Source organism: Lepeophtheirus salmonis, chromosome 8 (genome assembly GCF_016086655.4).
Source record: "Lepeophtheirus salmonis chromosome 8, UVic_Lsal_1.4, whole genome shotgun sequence".
NCBI classification, from domain to species: domain Eukaryota; kingdom Metazoa; phylum Arthropoda; class Copepoda; order Siphonostomatoida; family Caligidae; genus Lepeophtheirus; species Lepeophtheirus salmonis.
Window position 1 is genome coordinate 10,368,419 of NC_052138.2, and position 22,395 is coordinate 10,390,813.

General features: G+C 31.1%; 1 protein-coding gene across 2 annotated transcripts in view; it reads left to right on the plus strand.

Moving 5' to 3' along the window:
* Positions 1–22,395, plus strand: part of LOC121123201 (gamma-aminobutyric acid receptor alpha-like) — a 90,607-nt gene that overhangs the window by 17,512 nt on the left and 50,700 nt on the right. For both annotated transcript variants that reach the window (XM_040718332.2, XM_040718333.2), the window contains exon 2: positions 6,760–6,916. In XM_040718332.2, the coding sequence (XP_040574266.1) occupies positions 6,852–6,916 (65 nt within the window). In that variant the 5' untranslated portion in view covers positions 6,760–6,851. The remainder of the gene's footprint in view (positions 1–6,759; positions 6,917–22,395) is intronic.

Genomic DNA, 22,395 nt, shown 5'->3' on the forward strand with positions numbered 1-22,395 from the left:
TTATTGATTTGTTTCCCTAATGTTGTCTTCAAAAATGAGCTCAAAAAATCTATATAAATAAGTGTGTATAGATAACGGTGGAATATGAAGTTTTTGAGCCGATTCTCATATTTAAAAGAGTGCAGATTCTTCCGAATCTGATGCATCAGTATACACCTAATAATAAGTAAAATGTTAGGTATAGGAAAAACCTAGAACTAATTAATTTTGAAAGCAATATCTCTTTTTGGAAGGTATACATTTAAAAAAGAAAAAGCAAAGGATGTTATTTTAATTGAAATATACTTTTTTTATGTGTTAAACATAGGTGTATATATTTTTTGCTTTTGAAAAAAAAAAAAAAAAAAAAAATAACAGCATTATAAATACTGTGCCTTGGTCTTCTGCTTTCATTTGTATAAGTACTGTTCTTTTTTTGTTTCAATTATGAAATAGCTTTTAATTATAAAGTTTACTTGTACATATATACATTATAAAAGATCAAAATAATGTTTCCTCACTCAGAATGAGCTTTGATGAGCTTAAATATAATTTTTCCACTCTTCTCTTGCTATTTTTTTTTCAAGTGTACTCATATATAGTTATATCCAGGGTTGTAAATCCTAAGCGTTTTTTAGCGTACGAGTTTTCTTGTTATTAGTAAACTGAAGAGTGTTTTGTTATTTTCTAAAGCTGTCATTAATATTTATTCATTCATAATTGACAGAGATTAACACTGAGAATTTATCTTGACTATTGACTAATTTACGAAAAACGGGACTTTTATGGAATCAGGAAAAGGCATCTCAAAACCAATTTGTGATATGTTTAAATACTATATTTAGCTACATTTTTTATTGAATAAGTCCTCCTTCACTTACAATAACAGATTAAGCACGCTGACGAACAGATTGGCAGTTTTTTTTTACCATGGTGTACCATGCTGTCATGATGGCAGCTAAGAGTAAATTCAAATTTAGATGAGAGGCGAGGCAGACATTTTTCTTCAAGACGTTTTAAACTGAGAGTTGAGGTCAGGGGTGGAGTAGTGCCACATGGAGTTAGGCCAGAAGTCAAATATATTGTTTCTGTAGAAGTTTTGGTTCTTCTTGGATGTATAGGGCTGTAATGGACTTATTGATACTGTAGGTAGTCCGGATGGAGATCCCAACGATCTTTTTATCTTTCTAGGGACTGCAACGGCGCAGAGCAGATTGCACACGCGTTATCTTTTTGTTGTTTCTCTGACATTTTTACACTTAGGAGCATGAAATAAAAACAACATTTCTTTATTTTGGTTTCAGCCGTCGTTTAGATACGTCATTAAATATTTGCAAGTTTTGGGTCCCCATTCTGTAGAATTAAGGATTGACATCGCTATAATTTCTGCCTGATTCCTTTCAAACATTCATTAATTTGCCAGTTTTACCATGTTCATACTCAGTTTCTTTATTTTTTTTTTACATACTGTAAATGCGTACCATTTACAACTCTAGGTATACGAAGTAGGTGCTGCATAAATAAAAAAGTTATCAGATATACAATGATTTAAAATACCTAAATATGTGAAGACGGAAATGAAAAGTCAACTTTGACGATTTATACTGCTTTACTAAGTACGTGTACATAGTTGTATATAGACAAACTAATGTTTTAAATAAATCCTATTAACTTTTGTATCCATAAGTATATATACATACCGTGTATATATATATATAGTTTATAGAGAGATGGAATTGAACTCTACGACTCCAGTAGTAGGAGGTATTTAGGAAATAATTATAATTTCAGCTTTTGTGATTGACGAAAAATGAGTCATAGTGGCTTACAGAATTGGATGTCATCTCCTTCAAGATCATATTTTTGCCCACTAATCGACGTTAAGTCCCTCCCTTCCCCCTATACTGTATAAGAGACAAACTCATAACATCCATGACATAATGAGACCTTCAATCTACTTTCCAAGATCTTTCAAAGTGCTAATTGTCCAAATAGCTCCTTAGAGTCGAAATTTCTCTTCTCATACTTCAATATTATATAATTCGCGTCACTTTGTGATGTTCTTTCCTTATTTTTCAAAAGGTTTAGGTAATTAACTGAATTTGAACTTTCCGTCTTTCGTTATTTTAATGTTCCTTTAATTGGTCAAATGAAGTTGAACTAACTAAGTATTAGTAAACATTAGTGCATTAAAATTACTCCATTGTCATATGAATCTTTCTTGAAATGTATCTACATAAAGTATATTTCATTCTCTAGTAACAGCCGCGCGTGAATTTAAGCGCATTGAGCTCAAAAGAATAATCTCTCCCAAGCGTCTAGTCATTTGAGCTACGGCGTTCCATTAAGTTTTTGCTTACGCCGTTTCTGATTTTTTGAGTTAGAAAGAGAAAATATGAAGTTCGGGCAAAACTTTAAAAAATAACCCCAATAAATTCAACTTAATCTTTATTTTACCAAACATAGGATAAAAAAATTACCCAATAATTTGTTTATTGAGTTTTTTTTCCTATGTGATTAAATTGCTCACACCCAGTTGTACTGATTAAGAATAAGTATATTACACGTAGGAATTCTCTTTTACTTCGTATATATGAAATACATATCCTTCTCTAGGAACAACCGAGACGCAAATCTACGCATACATTGACTTCCTCCGAGAACGCACTGTCGATTGAGCTATGTTGTTCCATTATTGATTATTATTGATTGTCAATACGGGATCAGGTGCAATATGCCTTTATTTCTCGTGCATCAAAAAAGTTATACACATAAAATTGATAATATAATTGTATAATTTAATATTGGCTATTTTGGAATTATTTTTGTCAACTTTTCTTACTTATATTTGATAAAATTGATTTTAATGGAATAAAATTATTATTTTGGGAGGATTATTGATATTGAAATAATCCAGTCAGCTTTTCATTGTTTTTGCTGCATCAAATATAATTAGACCTAGATGACGTAGCCATTGGATATATCAGCCCACTCCTTCCTAACGTAGGCCCTCAGGGAATCGGCATTGCGGTAGGGGACTTCGCAGGGGATTGTACCTACGAAACACCATATTCGATACTCCAGTGACACATGTATGTTGATGTAGGGAAGAGGGGTCTCAAATTTGGAATTACAGAAATCAGTGAGGTTTTCCTTGCACCAAACTTGAGTTGTTATGATCTTATGGCTGGGTATTGAGTCTTGCTGTCTACAATAATCCTCTTTGATGTAGTTGACATCCGACCAAGGCTTCACAATCTTTTTCATCATCTCATACTACCAATGCATTAGTGAGCGGCGCTGAATTGAGCGCCACTACGAGCGACGCTCAAAATTCTTGAGTGGGAGTGCTCTAATTGTTTCAAATAGTGAGTGTTAGTGGGAGAGCACTTTTCATTTTAGAAGAGTGATAAAATCAATCAAATTTTCGCTCATTTATTTAAGTTTTCTTACTTTTTCTGTTACCTCTTATATCTCAAGATAAGATAGAATCTTTTTTCTATGCTGCATCTTTTACTCTCTATGGTTTTCGGTTGAAGATTTTGCCTCTTATGATGCTGACCACTTAAAGAAGACTCAGATATCGGTTCCCCCATAGACACCACCAGCCCCTTTACTTTGTGGAGATAGCGTTGGAAGATAAATTTTTATTTTTTGTTAACGAATTTTCCCAACTGAAAGACGATTTTCTTATATTTTTATGTAAAAAATGGACACAGGATCTCAAAATCTCACACAAGCATAAGTTTAAAAACTTGAGAAACCTTTATGTATACAATTTTTGTCTAATTATCAGTCATAACTGATATGCTCAAGGCACACCAAACGACAAATTAAACCAATTCGATTGTTATAAGCTATTCCAAATAATGTATGGGTTTCAAAAATCGTAGGGCATACTTGAACGAGTAATATATTGAATTAAAGTGCAATCATAAAGAGTTGTCAAATAAAAATGCACCTATACGAGAGAAAAAATGAGCGCCGCTCATTTTTAATTGAAGCGGGAGCATCGGTCCATTCCTTTAATTTTGGAATTTGTTTGAATCAAGGAATCGGGCAAAAATATTATGGCTACTGTCTTTTGGACACACAAGGAATAATCTTCATCGATTATCTGGAAAGGGTAAAACTATTACGCTACAAGAAAAACACCCACAATAGGCCTACAAAAAAGTCATTTTCCATCACGACAATGCACCTGCTCACAACTCAGCAGTTGTGGTCGCAAAATTAATGGAAATAAGGTTCCAATTCGAGATACCAACAGCACTATCAATCTTACGAACCTTCACTCTTCTGTCATCCATCACCATATCATGGATTTTAGCAATGATTTCCGGAGTAGTAACCTCAACAGGACGTCCAGAACGTTCAGTGTGACTTGCGTACATATGCCCACTCTGAAAAGTTTGAAATCACTTATAAACTCTGGAGCCCCTTTAATGTTTATGAAGCTTTTTTTAAGTCGTCTGAGGCGTTTTGCCTTTCATAAAGTAATGTTTAATTATCACACAAAACCCTTTTTCGACCATTTTTTGAAAATCACTTAATTTCTTCGATTCAACCGTAGCCAAACAGAAAGAAATAGACCGATCTGGCTGAAAGTTGATATGAGTTCTCCCAAGAGATGCTACTAACTTAACATATCCTGGATACGCGCCAGTAATGCAATCCCTCAGACTTTGGACATAATTTTCAAACGAATTATAGTAAGTCCAATCTATCCTTCCCACCCTTTCCCACATCTTTACACTCTCATCCAGGCCATATACTCCACCACTACTTTAAATATGCGTTGCTTTAAGTAGACAACATGGGGTATAAGAAGTGATGAAAATCCTGTTAATTTTTTAGATAGTCCAGTTTTTTTTAAATTGTTGATCTAAAGAATGAATTATCCTTTCTTTAGATAGTCATTATTATTTAGTTGCTGATTAGTGAACCTCCTCTCCTAAATAGATTTAATTTTGGAGAGGACCTGATTGGAAACTCGAGTGCGCTCATATAAGACGGAGTTTAGCCCTAAAGGTTTGTTGCAGAGTTAAGATAGTAAGTCGTTTTAGATTCAGAGTAGAACTGGGGATCGGCATTGGAGTAATTATAGCAAATATCCTTGTTTATATCATTTTCTCCTTCTTCCTTTGTCACAGCTGATCTAATGAAAAGTCATGAGCATTATTCTTTCTGTCCTCTAAAACATTTTTCTAATTATCAGGGTTACCATATTGATTTTCGATTTTTTTTAAATGCCCATTATACACAGGATTTTCATCACTAGGTAAAAAAAACAAAGATGAAGGAAAAATATGTTCTAATATAGAAAAAAGTGTTTGTTTTTCAAAATTTTATAAATATTAATTCAACACATTGTCCTTTACAGAAAATTTATAAATGTATCTTTGCATCTTTTCATCCAAATAGAGAACGAATAAACAAAAAGGAAGAAAAAACCTGAGTAAGGGATTTCTTGTTAATATGTATAAGAATACAAACTACACTAGGAAGTAGATTTGAAAATAAAATAAGATATGTATTGTTATGTTACACATATTGTATATCAGGCTAGAGATTCTGTTTTAAATGTTCGATATATGAGGTTCTTAGAATCTCAAAACCTTACTTTTAGTCTATAAATATTATTGGCTAACTTTGAGCTTTTTTCAAAAATAATTTGAGGTAGCTCAACAACTCTAAAGTTTTGAAATTTAACACTTCTTTAGGGAAAAAAGTGTTAATTACCTTAACAATTATGTATATTTTATTCCGAGGTATCCCATTACATTTTGCAATCAATAGAATGTACTTTTTATCTTCTGTCTATGGAAAAATTCAAAGTCCTTTAGATATACATTAAACGGTGCACCTTACGTTTCAAGGCAGCAATGTTTATAAGTACTCTTTTTAGACTTCCTACAATTTGATTCTGCGCTTAGATGACTGATACTTCAGTTTGATTTGTTTGGTTAAGAAATTCACTTGAGTGAGTTGTAAATTCTCGAAATGGAAAAACTTCAAGTCATTATCCAAATTGGGGTCACAAAAAAAAGCTAACGTGTAGTTGTTGATGTCTTAAAGGTCTTTAAAGTGACCAAAAGTGAAACCTGTTGTGGACGACCTCCATTAGGAAATCTTTTATAAATCGTGCTAATAAGTGATGTAGAAGTTTGAGGTTTCAGGCCGCTGGGGGCAATCGTTGCAAATAAAAATCCGGATTTAAATTGATAATATGCTGTTTTTTCATTTCTTATTTAATAAGAAAATTGTCACAGTACCACAAAACGATTTTTCTTATTTGAAAGTACACATGACAATATCACTATAAATTTAAAAATAATGAGCATTTTAAACAAATTTTACAATCATTCATTTTATAAAATACACATAATGAGTTGATATTTTATGCTTACTCCAAGACTTAATATTCATAAAATAGGTTCTTGATTCCTGTATAACGTAACACATCTTCAAGCAAATTTATATATATACATTTTTTTAAACTTATATAATATTTAAATAATAATAAAAATAACGGCGGAATAATATTTTTTTTCATCACTTCATAGGCAAATATTTTATTTTATTAACTATTCGAATGATAGCTTTATGTTTGAAACATAATGATTAAAAGCTGGTTATGTAAAAAAAAAAACAATAGAAAAAAAACTTCAATGCTAAATTTTTCTTTAGTCATCCATTATTTATGTTGAACTTTGTTAAGGTTTTATTTATAATTTTTGGTACTATGATAACTAACTTTATATTTTCTTATTTTTACAGTTGGCACAATTTTCATATGTAATAATAAATCGAAAAAGAAGAAGAAGACTGCATTCTAATGATCTAATGAAGAAGCAGTGGGATACTGCACCATGGGACTGACGCGTTTTCTTCTCTTCCTGTTTATCATTTCCACGTTTTCATCAGGAACTCTTGGGTAAGAATTGAATAATTACTCAATAGACAGGAATCCTTTGCCAGGTAATACAAATTGGAACTTTTTACATTGCATATGATAAAGAAATCAAGGAAATTGTTATAGTTGTATAAAATATGATCTGCCGCTTTGCAAAAAAAAAAAAAAAAAAAAAAAATGACTTGGTAAGACTGACGATTTAAATTTTTGTTTGAAGAAGAGCAGCTGAACTGTCATGTATAGGATTAACGGAAAGCAGCTAGAAGAAGATGGAAATAAACACAGTTCCCACTCTGTATCAACAAAGGACATAGGGAGGAATTATTTTGAAATCGATCCTCAGTTCTACTCTAGTTCCAAAAATTACATTTTATTATTTATAATTTTTCAAAGGTAAAACTTGAATGAATGGTTTTGTGATGACATTTATTTTACAAAATCATCTCAAAAGCAGTGTACAGTACAACTTTTATTCAATGTGTGAACCCTCAGCTCCAATAATTGCCTCAATACAAGGCCTAAATGTCTTGCAAACCTTGACTATGTAGTCAGACTCGATATTGGTCCACTCCTTCTTGATGAAAGCCTCAAGAGACGGAACCCTCCTGTGAGGAGTAGTCCAAAAGATTTACATTTGGAAATGAGGGTGGCAACTTGTTAAGGTCCCCAAATGTCTGGAATGTTGTCTCTCAGGAAGTTTGGGTCTTAGTGGCACGAAGACACGGAACTCTGTCTTGAGTGAAAAAAAAAAGTTGTCCCGAACGTTTCTCTGGCTTAAAGTAACACTTTCTTATTCAGAAGTTCGATGTAACCATCTGCATGGAGCTGTTCCTTCCTCTCCACAAAAGTGGGAGGGCAGACTTTGCTTGTGCCAGCCACTAGATTTTTTTCTCCTCAAGAGATGTCTCACTGATTATGACACATTCACTAAAAGTTCGATTATAATATAACGTATGTTATGCTTATTTATAGTGGTGTCAACGGTGAAAATGTTGTACAGATTAACTGCTGGTCCTACAAGTAGCTTAAACTCTTCTGACGAATCTTCTCTCAACATCAAGTACCCCTTCTAATATACCAAAATACACCCTAGCCCACAGGTTGTGCGAGAGAACCACAGGGATCCAAGGGAAAATCCATTTTATTTCTTTAAAATAACTGTTTAATTTATTTTTCATTCGCTCCCGTGTTTGCGACCTGTATTTCACCTGTAACTTAAGTAAATTTGTTAATTTGACTAAAAAACCGTCATCTTTAGAAAACGTATGATATTAAAACAAAATCAACGTGTTTTTCTCTGTATTTATAAATAGACTATTTCACAATTTTAGAGCATCCTTCTAAATATTCTAAAAAGTGGAATCTGTTTCTAAAGCATTGAATTTGTGACATTGAGCCTAAAAATATTGACCTATATATCACAAGGATCGTTTCAACCAGAAAACTTCCTTTTACCCCCCTCCCGAAAAAAAAACCAAAATAATCATAACAAAATTTGTTTATTTCCTCTCTCAAAAAAGTTTTTTTTTATCATTTTAATTTGAGTACCTACCTAGTACCTATACGTTTTATTACGAAGGAAGGAACATTATTTTTATTTGAGTTTTAATAGAAAAAACCTTTTGTTTTCATACAAGTTTTAATTAATATTATTTGTTCTTAGAAATAAATGGTTTTGGTGCCGAATTAACAACTAGGATTGAGAAAAATACCCATAAAGATAAACAAATACAATACATGTTTATATACAAATATATATTTATGTTCTACACTATAAATAAAATACTCTACAAATCCCTTTCTACAAAGTAAACTTGATCAAATAGATTTTTAGAACTAGGGAAATCGTATAATTGGGAAGGAGTAAAGTTAAGGTTAGTTAACTAAAGTAATTAGTGATGAAAATCCTGTTTAAAATGGGTATGTTAAAAAAAAACCCAAAATGACAATATTAACCTTGACAATTTGAAGAGTGTATTGGAGGGGAGAATGAATAAAGCTCATGACGTTTCATTAGACCAGCTACAATCAGCTGTGACAAGGGAGGAAGAAATAATCAAGGACATTATGTATAATTACTCCGATGTTGATCCTTAATTCTACTCTGAGTACAGCAAGAACTTACAATTAAAACTCCACACCAAATCCTCAAGGTTACTTTCCGTCTTTTACGACACACACGAATGTTAAATCAGGTTTTTGAATATAATTGAATCTTATGAGGAGAGGAAGTTCACTACTCAGGAATGAATTAAAATTGACAACTGTTATGGAAAAGAAAAGTCATTTTTCAGTTCCAAAAAAACGGGGCAGCTAAAAAATTCACAGGATTTGCGTCACTGAAGATGAACAAGAAGGTGAAAATACCTATTTTTTTTTTTACATCATATAGCTATACAGCTCCGTGGTTTTAAATAATTTTGCTGCACATATTTATTAGTAGACTTTTATGTTTTTAATTTATAGGCTCGAATTTTACCTCTAGTCTTTACTTTTGGAACATTCATTTATTTCAAACGATGGCGTTTCCTACATTTATTAAGTCTCAACTAAGATCATGACTATAAGTAAGGTATCACTAGTCAATGTGTCATTTCGAAATAGACCAGGCTTGAATCCGTTCACCCCTTTTCCGTTCTTTCATTCATTTTTGGTAATGTTTCCTTTCGTTGTTCACGTTTAAACTGTGGGAAAAAGATTTGCAAAAAGAAAATTTTGTAGAATTCTAGCGGCTACATAACGACAATTCCAGTAAATTCGGACTTTATCGATATAAATATATTGGAGTAAATACTAATATCTGTCAAATATTGTCTAACGGCCACCGGGGTTAAGTATGTTACTGCACTAAACATCCATATCCAGTTTTCAAATTTAGAATGGTACAAAATAGGAAACCTAGGTGGTCTGAAAATATATCAACAAAAAGATGGCAGTACTCGTAAATAAAAGCTAGTCACATCTACCTAGCATCAGTTGGTAGTTACTCACCACCAAAGTTTCAGACATTGTGGAAGGGAAGTTGTTATTATTATTAGTTGTTTTTTTTGTTTTTGTTTATGAAATTGTAACGTTTAACTACATTCAAACAATAGCAGAGATATAAAGACTGGTTGTGTGAAAATTTGACGCGTCTAAGTCAATCCAATACAGAGCAATTGAGGCAAAAACAAAAAGTGTCTTGTGAACCATTATTTTGCAGAGAAAAACGCTGAGTGCTATTTGGATGGGTTAGAGAGATGGGAGCTTCAATGAGATAATTGTGTAGAGTTACAAGGGGACTATTTAGAAAAATAAAAATTCAGAAGAAATGGCATGAAAGATTAAGTTGAAAATTGTATATGTTAGCTGATATGGTGAAAATTCCGGATAAGAGGGTATTTACGTGAATACCAATTATTATAATTACTAAAGGGGTCCCTTAATTGTTCTAACCTCTATGTTTTAACTGATTGGGACTCTCCTGGTATTACGGATGCCAAATCATCATCAGTTTAAAAAAAAATCATCAAATACATTGAATATATTTTTTTTGTAATCTATTTATACTATTAATAGATAAAAAATAATTTTATTAAAAAAACTTAATGAATGAAATAACACACTTTTTTACCGTCCAAAAATACATGAGACATTCAAAATAGACCACTACTTTAGTAAATATATTTATATATCTTGAAATTTGTTGTACAACATCTAGTTTCTATAAAATTTGGGTCAAATAAACCTTCTATATCTTTAGAAATTTTTGCCATGTTAGCAAAAAATACTGTTAAGCTAAAAAAATTTGAAGTTATAGGAGATGTTCTAAAAGTAAGGCAACCTGGTTTTCAACAATTATTTTAATTTAAATATAGAATCAAAAATTAATTAATAATTTCAATAATTAAAATGAATTGGAAACTGCCTTTTCAAAAAATAATAGACTCAAATTACCTGTAAATACTTAAGTATATAAAATAAATACCCGGTTAAAAACAGATACTCATCAATAAATAAAGATCTGAATACTTTTTATAAATTTTACCTGCAGGATACCCGTTTTTGCAAATGTAAATGCAGGATTTTTTATATTGATATGAGTGTGAGTCCACTGTACGTGTATTACTCGGACTCATTGGACTTAGGATTTCGTTAATAGTCTGATAAATCGTTGACAATTGTGAAATAATATTTTTTGTATTTTACAAAATAACCAAAAAAAAAAAAAATGATTGAATAACTTTTATTCAATCAAATAGACAAATAAAAAAAATGTTCAAGACCATTTTTACTGGAAAACATATTTAGACGTATTAATTTAAAGGTTGTGAAAACAACTAGTGTTATGTCGGGGGTTATATAGGATCAAGTACTACGGTCCATTCCAGTTTGGTCTATACAGTACAGTTCCAGTTGTCGATCCTTAAAGAATGTAAAATCGATTCTTGGTGACGTCGACGAGAGTGTTCTTTCTTTTTTTTAATATTGCGTTATATAATAAGCTAACTCAGTAGTTCTCAAGAGGGGTCTGCGTACCCTTGGGCATTGGGGTAATTGAGATTTTAAAAGCGTTACATAACTCAGGGATGTCCGCTGGGGTGGGCTGAAAGGGATGCAGATTGTAGACCCCTCCAAATTAATTAATTTTTTTTAATTGGAAAACTTAATATTAATTTTTTTCTCCCAAAAAATTTGTATTTTATAATTTTTTTAAATTTATTTCCAAAAAAAAATCCAAAGCTAGCCTACCCCGCTCCTAAATATAATCCTGCAGACATCCCTGTCACTGAAGGCAAAAATGATTTGTGCTGGTAAAGGGGTACCTGGGTTAAATTAATATTTTACAAGTGGTACATCACTTTAAAAAGGTTGAAAATCCCTGGGATAAATTATATACTAAGTAAAAATAATACATGCTCGTATTATAAAAAAATATATATATTTGTTGTAAAATACGTGGACTAATCTTAATACATATTTAATATATCTTATTTGGCTTAATAAACAATCGATATTTTTATGACAAGTTCTAAAGACCGATAGTTAAAGACCAGTCCCAATGGATGACGGTCCTAATAACCGATAGGACCAGTCCTAAGACTGAATTTGTTTGTGCCAAATAAATAAGGACCGACACGGCACTCACAACAACAAAGGACATAATTACAAAAATATTGTTTCCCACACAGATTAGATGACAATCTTTTAGTCAAGGGGTGCCCAATCATCACTCCCACACACACACCTGTAATCACAGGCTTGGATGAAATGACCCCCATATCAACAAAGATTGTATTTAAACCCTACTTTTTAAAATCCCTCGAAATCAGCTCAAGTATTGTAGCTCTTTCGAATGTTGCATCAATACTCATTCTACAATAACCTTCATTACTGTTGCAATATCTTTAAATCTTGCTGCTATGTTCATCATAAACGCTGTTAATGAGATTTAAACAAGATATAAAAACTTTATGAATTGTTTTGTGGCGTAGGCAAAATAATATTTTTATTTGCATGAGTGTGTATTTAAGTTTGTGTTAAGAAAACTATCAAATCTTTTATATGCATTGATAAACTTATACAATTTTCTTATGTAATAAAAAGGGTAAAAATAAATCTTTGAAAAATATTTATGATCATTGTATCCATAATTTTTTTGAAGATGCTTTAAAAAATACTAAGAAGTACATAAATGTTTGAGTATACATAATGGTTTTTTATCAAAAGATGTTCCGTGGAATATTTCTGTGTTGTAAACGCCTGTTCAAGGTATACTACTACAGAAAAATGTGATAAATGAAAATCTTCTTAATTAGTCAAACAAAACTTCTCTCTTGGATTTTTAAAATAACATCAACTCCTGCTTCCTTCAATCTAAAAAGATCTTTCACTAAGGGAATTAGGGCATTCTATTATGTGTCTATGAAATAAAATTTGAGTATTCAGTGAGTTGATACAACCAGACTGAATTAAGTGAAACATCTATTCTTTTCCAAAAAATATTACTCATTCTCATGAAAAAGTATGTAATAGGTAACATTAATTGGTTCAGCTTATCAGCTAGCGAATAAAAAATAATGTATGGATGTTTGAATCTTTGAAAGTATATCAACTTTCGGTAAATTTTTTTTTATATCAGAAATAACAATATTGTTTTATTAATGAAATATCACATTGAGCGTGTATACAGGGGGGCACTTTATGTATTATTCCCTGCTGTATATTATATACATATTTTTGAACTAATATATAACAATGTAGTTATATCAATAAAATTTCATAGGCGTGTTGTATGTAGCATTGAGCGTTTGTAGCTGTGATATCGCTATAGAGACTAAAGTACTCTTTGGCTCATCATTCATACCATCATATTATTATTTTTTTCTAAAGCTATTATTATTTCATTCTTGAGATGATAACATAGGGAAATCATCTGGATATGTATTGAGTAACTACGTATGAGCGTGCATATAAAAAAGGACAAGTAACACTGAAGATGTATTGGGTAGTTATTAGTGATGGAACAATTATTTATAATTGATGTATTTCCTCAAATTCAAAAATAGAGGAGATTATAAAACATTTATAAGAACCTTAACTGTAAATCTAAAAGTTATAATGAATATTTAAACCATTCAAACTTGAATTGTTTTTTTTTTAGATTTTGGGTCAAGTCGAGTTTGTGTTTTGACTATAGATCTATTTATGAGAAATAAACCATACTATTACATGGGGATTCTCTTTTTTAATGCATCAACTCGGTTTTTCATAAGAACTCCGTCTGTAATTGTTACTGTCCATTTGAGTAATAATAGAAATTTAATTAATACTAATTACTCCCATGCTGAATTTTTATATTCCTTTTTGCAAAAAAATTTTTTTAAATATGAAAATTATATAATATTTTTTTTAAATCTTCATATTTTGTAAATAAGTACATACAGGGCTGTTGCAACAAGGTTGTGTGATCTCATATATATATGTGGCCCTTTTGTAAAATATAAAATCTCCAATTTATAGAAAAAGTTTTTTTTAAGTAGATGGAAGTATTTTCTTTCTAAATAATAAACGTCTTAAAACTAAATATCGACAGAGAGGAGGATAAGGGATCCAAAAAGGTCAATAAAAACAAAAATACAATACATCTTAAAAAATACATTATTTGTTGTAAAATGAACAAAAGAATTGATCAAAAATGACTCTTAAAGGAAAAATTAAAGTGGTTCAATCTTAAGATATGTCAATTAGAAATTTTGAAAAATACTCTACTTATATTTATATTTCATTTTTAAAAATACACAGAACAATACAAATAGCTAACAGTTAAATTGAAGGAAATCAAAAAAACAAAAAACTATGGTTAAAATCAGAATGAAAAACTAAATTCTGGTTATTCATTCATTTTTATAACTTTGTTTCACCTTAAATGTGAAAATACATTCAAGTTGAATCAATTGAAAGGCTCGATACGAAAGGAAAATATTCAGCGTAGAATTAATAAAGTATCCTTTAGAAAGAATTGCTATACTATAAATTAATAGTCTTAATGAAATAGCCTTGAGCTACTTAAAATGTATAAAAATATGATTCACTACAAAGTTAATATAAATACAAGGTTACACCATAATGCGTGAACGACTGATGTTTGACTTCAACCACGCTTTTAATATTGACGTCATAGTAGATGAGGGTTTGCGTGTTTTATCACAATCTCTTTTTCTTCCCGAAAAGTTGGTACGATACATTAAATTGAAAATTCTAGCAATAGTGACGTCATACACTGTGATTAGTTGCGTGTTTTGTCCAAATCAGCCTGTCTTGTCCAAATCAGCCTGTCTTGTCCAGCAGTTGGGCAATACATCAAATTGAAACTTCTAGAAAGCCCAATTGCATGATGGCCTAACCTTGTATCTTTATTAACCTTGATCCACCCCTTATTTTAGAGATAAAAGGGATTGAAAGAACTCATTCTCATTAATAGATTTTTGATTCAACTTATACACTTCAAATTATTTTCATTAAGTTTGAGTAAATCCGCATTCTCGTATACAGACTCTGTCAGCTTCCAATAACAATAAAGTACACAGTGAAGCTTCTAAAAGTAACATCTGTTGACTAATTTGTAAGTTGGATAGTTAGCTTATTCTGTGTTTATATCCATTTAGGATCCAAAGTCCTGATGACATCTATTTAAGGTCCATTATATTATACTTTACCTTGTGCATCAACAAGGGTTTTTTTTTAAACAAATTATATTAAAGTACTTTTATGCAAATACATGTGCTTTTAAAAAGTATGCAATAAAATCATTGAATGACATATTTTGTCACGATTATCTTTATTCACAAGAAACACCTAAAAGGCAAATCTAAATTTTATGCATACAGCTATTAGTCTTTGCTTCATGAATAAAATATGACACATGTGTTTTAAAATAACTGTGTCATCAAAATGAAATATCAAATGATATAACAAGCCAAGCATACATTAAAATATACTTATAAATGTAAAATCAATTTCATATATTTTTTGTAGAAAACAAAAATATATTTTAATAAACAAAAACACGTTTTAATAACATTTACAATTTGTAGTTTTCCATTTTGATAAAGTGTATTTTGTTAATCGTAAGCATTTTCAATATGTCAAAAAACACCCGAAAATTAAGATGGTAACCCAGATATATTTGAAAAGAGAGCAGCCTAGCTGTCATTAAATTTTATTAATTTAGCTACATGTAACTGGGACATGAAGAAAATAAAAACAAGTTCCACTCCAATTTAACAATAGGATTTTGTTAAAAAAATGTCCTTTCAAAACATCTGAAACATTTATTCAGTATATGAGACCTAAGCCCCTGTAGGCCTTGAATATTTAGTCAGACTTGAGCTTTGTCCCCTCCTTCTTGATGGAATCCTCAAGAAACTGGACAATCCTATGAGGAGTAGCACACATCCTCTCCTCCACGCACGCCTATATAGAGTTGTTCAAGAAGTTCGAATCTGGGGAGGACGGTGGCTACATGTTGAGGTACTAAAAGTACCAAAAAGGTGTGTCTTAGAAAGGTCTGGGTCTCAGCGGGGCAATGGAATGGAGCTCCTTCTTGAGTGAACACAAGGTTGTCCCCAAACTTTCTTATCCAGAAGTGTTATGTAAGCATCTGCATTGAGCTGCTCCGTCCTCTCCACGAAAATGGGAGGGCAAACTTCACCTATGCTGGACAAAACGCCCAAGACCATGGTTCGGTCTAGATTTTTGTTTTAAAGACATATCTTAGTGAAACTGCACCTGAGCTCCTTTGTTGGCATGGCGACATACCACGTGAGAGAAGCTTCCAAATTTAACTCTTTCTCCATTTTACTTCTTCTCGTTTTTTGTTTTTTTTAATTGAGTAGAAAATTTATATAAGGAATTTTGTGTCACAAAGCCTGTCTTTCACCGAGTTTGAAGACAATCAGTAATTAAATTTCCGATTTATTAAATAAACATGAATTACTCCGTTTTCGATCCGGAATTCTACTCTGAGTCCAAAATGGACTTAAACTTATGAATCCCCAACAAATCCTGAGTATTATTCATTGCCATTCATGAGTACACACTCTCGTGGTTAAACTTTATACAATGATCTTCTCTCTCCAAGAATAATAATAAAAGCTTTAAAAAAAACACTGTTTAGGTTGCCAACAATAACAAATCTTGCACGTTAGAAAATGCTACGATACGACCAAAAATTTCATTTGTTATGTATGTAATATATGTGAGAGTTGTTCACATATAACTTTTTGGGAAAATGTTGAGTTCCCATTGACCTATAATATCCGTTTTAACTAGCAATATACCGATACCAAATTGTCACCCGATTCTGATTCCTTATTATGTTTAAAGGAATTTTATAAGCAAATAACAAAAAATTTTACATATAAATTTATAAATCAGAACTAGTAATTTTAATTTAAAAAAGTTAATTACTCTCTCTGCTCATTAGTCAATTAGTTTCTAATTGGCTCATAGTGGGGCATTTGACATATCTCCTTTGTTAGATATTTGGAGTCAGCCTCCTCGCCTTCTCAGCCTCTGATCTAATTTGAACAGTTTCACTACTAAAAAAATTAATACTTGCGACACTAACAAAATAGGACATTTTCTATTAAATTACTGGTTCGGTCCACATGAGATCAAATGGTCTTGAACTGTCTCCAATTCATAACTGAGTTTTGTATACTTTCCCTAGAAATTGAAATATGTATAAACCAGTGTTCGAGTCCAGACTTGTGTCTTTTTTTTTGACCCGGAACAGATACTGATTACTCGAACTTGACTCAGAAAATATGTACTCGACTTCAGTTCTGTTATGAACAATATTATTCAAAAAACCTTTTAAAAAAAAGGAAATATTTAGTGAAAAAGTTACTTAATGGCTTCAGAGTAAAGTACTTAACCCCAACTCCCTACCGTTACAAATTTTTTGAACGACTCATGAAGAACGAAAATCCATGTCTAACTGCATTCTGTTTTACACGTGTAACTATACAGTTGGTAAGTGTCAGCAATTATTTGTATGAAATTGTATCAGCAAGCTAGCTAAATAGTTAAATTAGTAATTAGGAAAAAAAAAAATTTACAAAATATATTTTTGCTTCTTTGTACAAATTACCCCTGTGAAAAGTTTTTCAATTTAAAAACGATAAAAATGCAGGCCAAAAATAAAATAAAATATCATTTCATGGTTATTGATAATGATGAAAGACAAATTTTAAAACGATTTTGAAAAAGCTATTACCTTTTCTTCAACGATCTTCCAACCACAAACAGATATGATTAAGTTTATGAAATAAATATTTTTACAAGAATCAATCACTTTTAAAAAAAATTAATTCTTTTTCCCTTCTTAAACTAATATCTTCAATTTAATATAAAATAGGAACAAAAGCAATATTTTTAAACCTCTTACTCAATGCGCGCATTATCTATCTTTTTTCTTTAATGAAACAGCAATATTGCCTTATCTATTTGGTAAAAACATATGTAATATTTCATACTTACTTTTATCCTACAAAAAGCAAACAATACTAATTCAAGAACAAATTGATTATTTAGGATTAGTCGTATTACACAACGGGGAAACAAAGAGTGTAAAAAGTATTTGTTATACAGGGTGCACCAAATATATAACTTACTTTTTTCAAAAAGTAATGTAACAAGTTTTATAAATTCAAAAAGTTTTATTTTTGTTTTATACTCATATTACTCATTTGAAATTTTGTTTTACATTGTATTGAAAATTATATTAGATAAGTGGCGTCCCCCGTTGTCCTTACACTGAATAAACCGAACTTTGGTATTTTAATACCTGGTGATTTGTTAAATATATTTTTTAACATTTAAATTACTTTTTATGAAAATATTTTAGAGGGATAATTTTATGATACAAAAATATGCAAAATTTAATAAGCAACATATCTTAAACTGTGGATAAGTTGTTGATTTAGTATTTGATTTTTGGGAGATCCGTCAAAATATTAAAAATAATGATTTTTCCACAATAAATCCAGTTTCAATACCTGATTTTAACAAACCGTACTGATTTAAAATCATTGAATGATATCAAATCTAATAGCATCAATTTTAGCAATCAAACATTATTACAGGTGGAGTGCTTTGCGTTAAAAAAAATCCATTTTCAATCTATGAAAATGAATTGAAGAAATGGTTTTTTTTTTAATATTATAAATTGAAGCAATGAACTGATTTTCATAAATCACACCTATAAAAACTAGAAAGCTATATATATTACAATTAGTTTATTTTCAAAATATTATGGAAATCCATTTTTGGAAAAAAATATTTATTTTGATATCAAATGCATGTTCTTCCTTACTATTCTAAAACATGATAGGAATATATTGCCATGCATTATTAAAAAGAAGTTATGTTTCTCCACCTTGTAGGACTCTTCATAAGTATGCAAGTATATAGTCGTTTCAAAGACCTCAAGTATATATTTAATTCACAAATAATAACATGATAATTATTGTAGTATCTTGTTTAGCGTTAACTATTTTATAAACATTTTCAAAATGAAAGAGTGCATACTTACTTATGACATTCACCTATCATAACGCAATACTCCGGGAAGGCTATGTAGATGGTATTCCTAATAGTAAAATACAGCCCAATAAAATTCTTGGTATTACTAAAAATCACCCTTTAATAACTTAATGTATTTATGTCGTCAAGAACTTTAATATGTACTACCGGTGTTACGACTAGAATAAGCCCTTTACCAATTTTTTATAAATACACAATTTGAGGAAAAATGCATTTTTACTTTGAAAAACTTTTGGAAAAAAAGTTTGGATCTTATGTTATACAAAGATTAATCAATAAGTCTCAAACTTTACATTAGTTCATTTTTATCAAGAGGAACATTTTTAAATAATGTCCCCCTGACATTTTGAAAGAAAAGAAACAGTCTAATATACTTATATCATTTTAATTCTCGATGTATCCATAGACACATAAAAAAATTGTGATGCCAACAACTGTCAAAGAGATATTAAAGTGAGTTTTAAACTTTAAGAGGTACTTCCTATCAGTGACGAAAAAACAAAGAATTATGTATTAAATTTTGGATTCCTTTTATTAATATCATAATGTTATTTATGAAAATATAATAGTTCTTCGTAATCAAATTATTCATTGATAATCATATTATACAATTATATTATAATCGGAGTGAAATTTAAGGTTATATTTAAGAATTTTCTTAGACACATAATCCATTAACATTTGCCAAAAAATATATACGATATTTGTATGGAGGTACCTGAAAACTGTGATGGTTGGATGGAAGGAATTGTGGTCGGTATATTTATCAAGTAGGGAAATAATGATATGAACACCATATGTTAAGAAAGTCACACTATTTATTCCGGATCTGTTATCTTCTTTATTCCTTTCATCAAAAGTAATTTTTCTTCTTTTCCCCTTTTTTACAAGTATATTATATGTATATACAAAAAAAATTGCAATGATCTTTCAACCTTTCCTTCAAAAAACAACAAAAGTCATAAACATAAACTACTTGGTCGTTGGCTAATTGTGTCACTCTCTCCGTTGTCATTTGTTTTCATTAAGTTTTAAGACACGAATAAGAGGGGAAGGGGGAAACAGCTGACAAATTCCTCATAACTTTAAGTACAGGGTGCGATCGCTATTGACATTGGTTTTTTAACATTTTACAAAACTTTACATATCTCCGGTCAAAACAAAAATGATATACAGTTGAATTTATTGGAAGATATCTATTTATATCTACGTATTTAACAGGTAAAAATTCCTGTCAGGAGCCACAATCTTCTCCAGGTGGAACAGGACACGGATGCAGGCGTTCACGACGTCCTCCCTTGGGATCTTATTGAACACGTCGATGACAGTGGCGATGCAATACTTCTACTTGCTATAGAGGGACATGTTAGTGTCCTCTCAGCCATGTCTTATATTGAAAAAATCTGGGGGAGTTAAGGGGGACAGGAATCCTGGATTTAATCGACGATATTGTTGCTATGCACGTCACTACACCGCTTTCCCTTCGCCCTCTTCACATCAAACACATCAAGGTCACTGCCCACCTCGGTTTAGTTCGTCCATACTCGTTCGTAGTTCTTGACGGTGCTGTAGGGGATATAAATAATCTCTGCAATATTGGGAGTGTTGATGAACTCTGCACACTCTTGGATTGTTTTTTCTTTCATAAAAATCTGTTACCATCGCTCCTGTACAAGCCCATTTATAGTTACGGCTCAAACAAAACTATTCAGCGAAATCCCGTTGTATATTAAATCAGTTAATACCAAAGTCAGGCCAGTACGGCCTCAAAAGCGATCACACCCTATATATTATGCCAAATATAAAAATACTAACAAAACTTATAATTGGTGTTGAGTTTCACCCTATATGCGAACCCTTTGTAAATAATTACAGGTATCCAAACTTCTTTCTACATTAACAATATCATATACTCAATACTTATAAATTACGAAAGTTAATATATGTAGAGTCTCAACACAAAATAAAAAATTATCATGTTTTTTCTCAAAATTTAGTATAAATTACATTTTTATTATTGGCCGAATTATCCTCACTTTTTATCAACAAATTTTTCTTATAAATCTTTTGGATTCGCCTAAAATTACATTTAAAGTAACCTAAATTGATTGTCACAACAAAAAATATGAAAATTGATAGATTTTAATGGAAAGGCCATATCTGGGGCAATTTACGTCTCTAATCAAATATAAGTTTTAAACTATAACTAAAATTCGTGGGTAAATATGTTCCCAGAGGGTTACAGGCTCACAGCAGCCATGTACATCGACTTTTTCAGGCCAATCTGCTCCCCTGGGCAAAGATAAATTTACCCGACGGCAATCTCGTCTTTCAGGAAGATGGAGCCCCCATCTATACCACGAAAATTACTCACACCTTCTTAGGTAACAACATTGCTTTCTGGGACAAGGAAATGTGGCCACCATACAATCCTGATGTCAATCCCCTCGAATTTTCTTTCTGGCTGCACATCGAGAGGAGGGCTTGAAGCATCTGTCATCCCAACATTGACGCCATAAAGGCCTCCGTCGACGGAGGAGTGGGCAGTCATGTACCCCAACTTCATTTGCAATACTTGCAACTATTTTACAAGATGATTGAAACCATCTGTGAGGTCAATGACGGTTGAATAGAATAAATCAATTTGACATTGGCTATGTATCATAAAAAGACTTATACAGATTTTTGTTAAGTGTATAATTAAAGAATGACAGGCTATTTTCTTTTTCTTTCCAAGTGTGTAAGTTTCAAGTTTCCAATGGTATCTTATGTATAAAATTATTAAATATATGTGGATTTTTCTCTATTTCTTGTTTTTTTTTATTATTTTATGTTGATGCACCAAATCATTTATTTTTAATTAGGGACAGAAAGAAAGAATGAGGCTAAATTACTTGATAACTATCTTCCATTTATAATAATAATATTATTTTTTCTACATACTGTTCACGCAGAATATACATATTTTAGAGATTGATATTCCAGAAATGCAGGTCGCTGAAAAGTTTGTGGGCTAATATACTAAAATATATTGATTTGGTGAGATTCGATTTATTTATTCAATGTAGCTACCTACTTTCAAACGATTATAGCTATCATACGATTTTCCCCTGCAATTTTTATATTTTGATTTATCTTTAGTTTCGGCAATTACCTCTGCATTACCTTTGAATGTTTTTGTTAGGTTTATTCTTTTGAGGTCTACAAACAGTAAAAATTCATTGGAGGCTAGATTTGGTGATCTGAAGCAATTTTTAGCATAGTCCATGCAATTTTACCATCGTTTTCAGAGATTCAAACACGGGATTCCCCCCCTTCAAACACTCCAAAAATGTTTTGTAGTATTAGCTCTTGATGGTCTTGCCATTTTCGATGTAGTTGTAAATATTATACATTGTGCATCCCAGAAT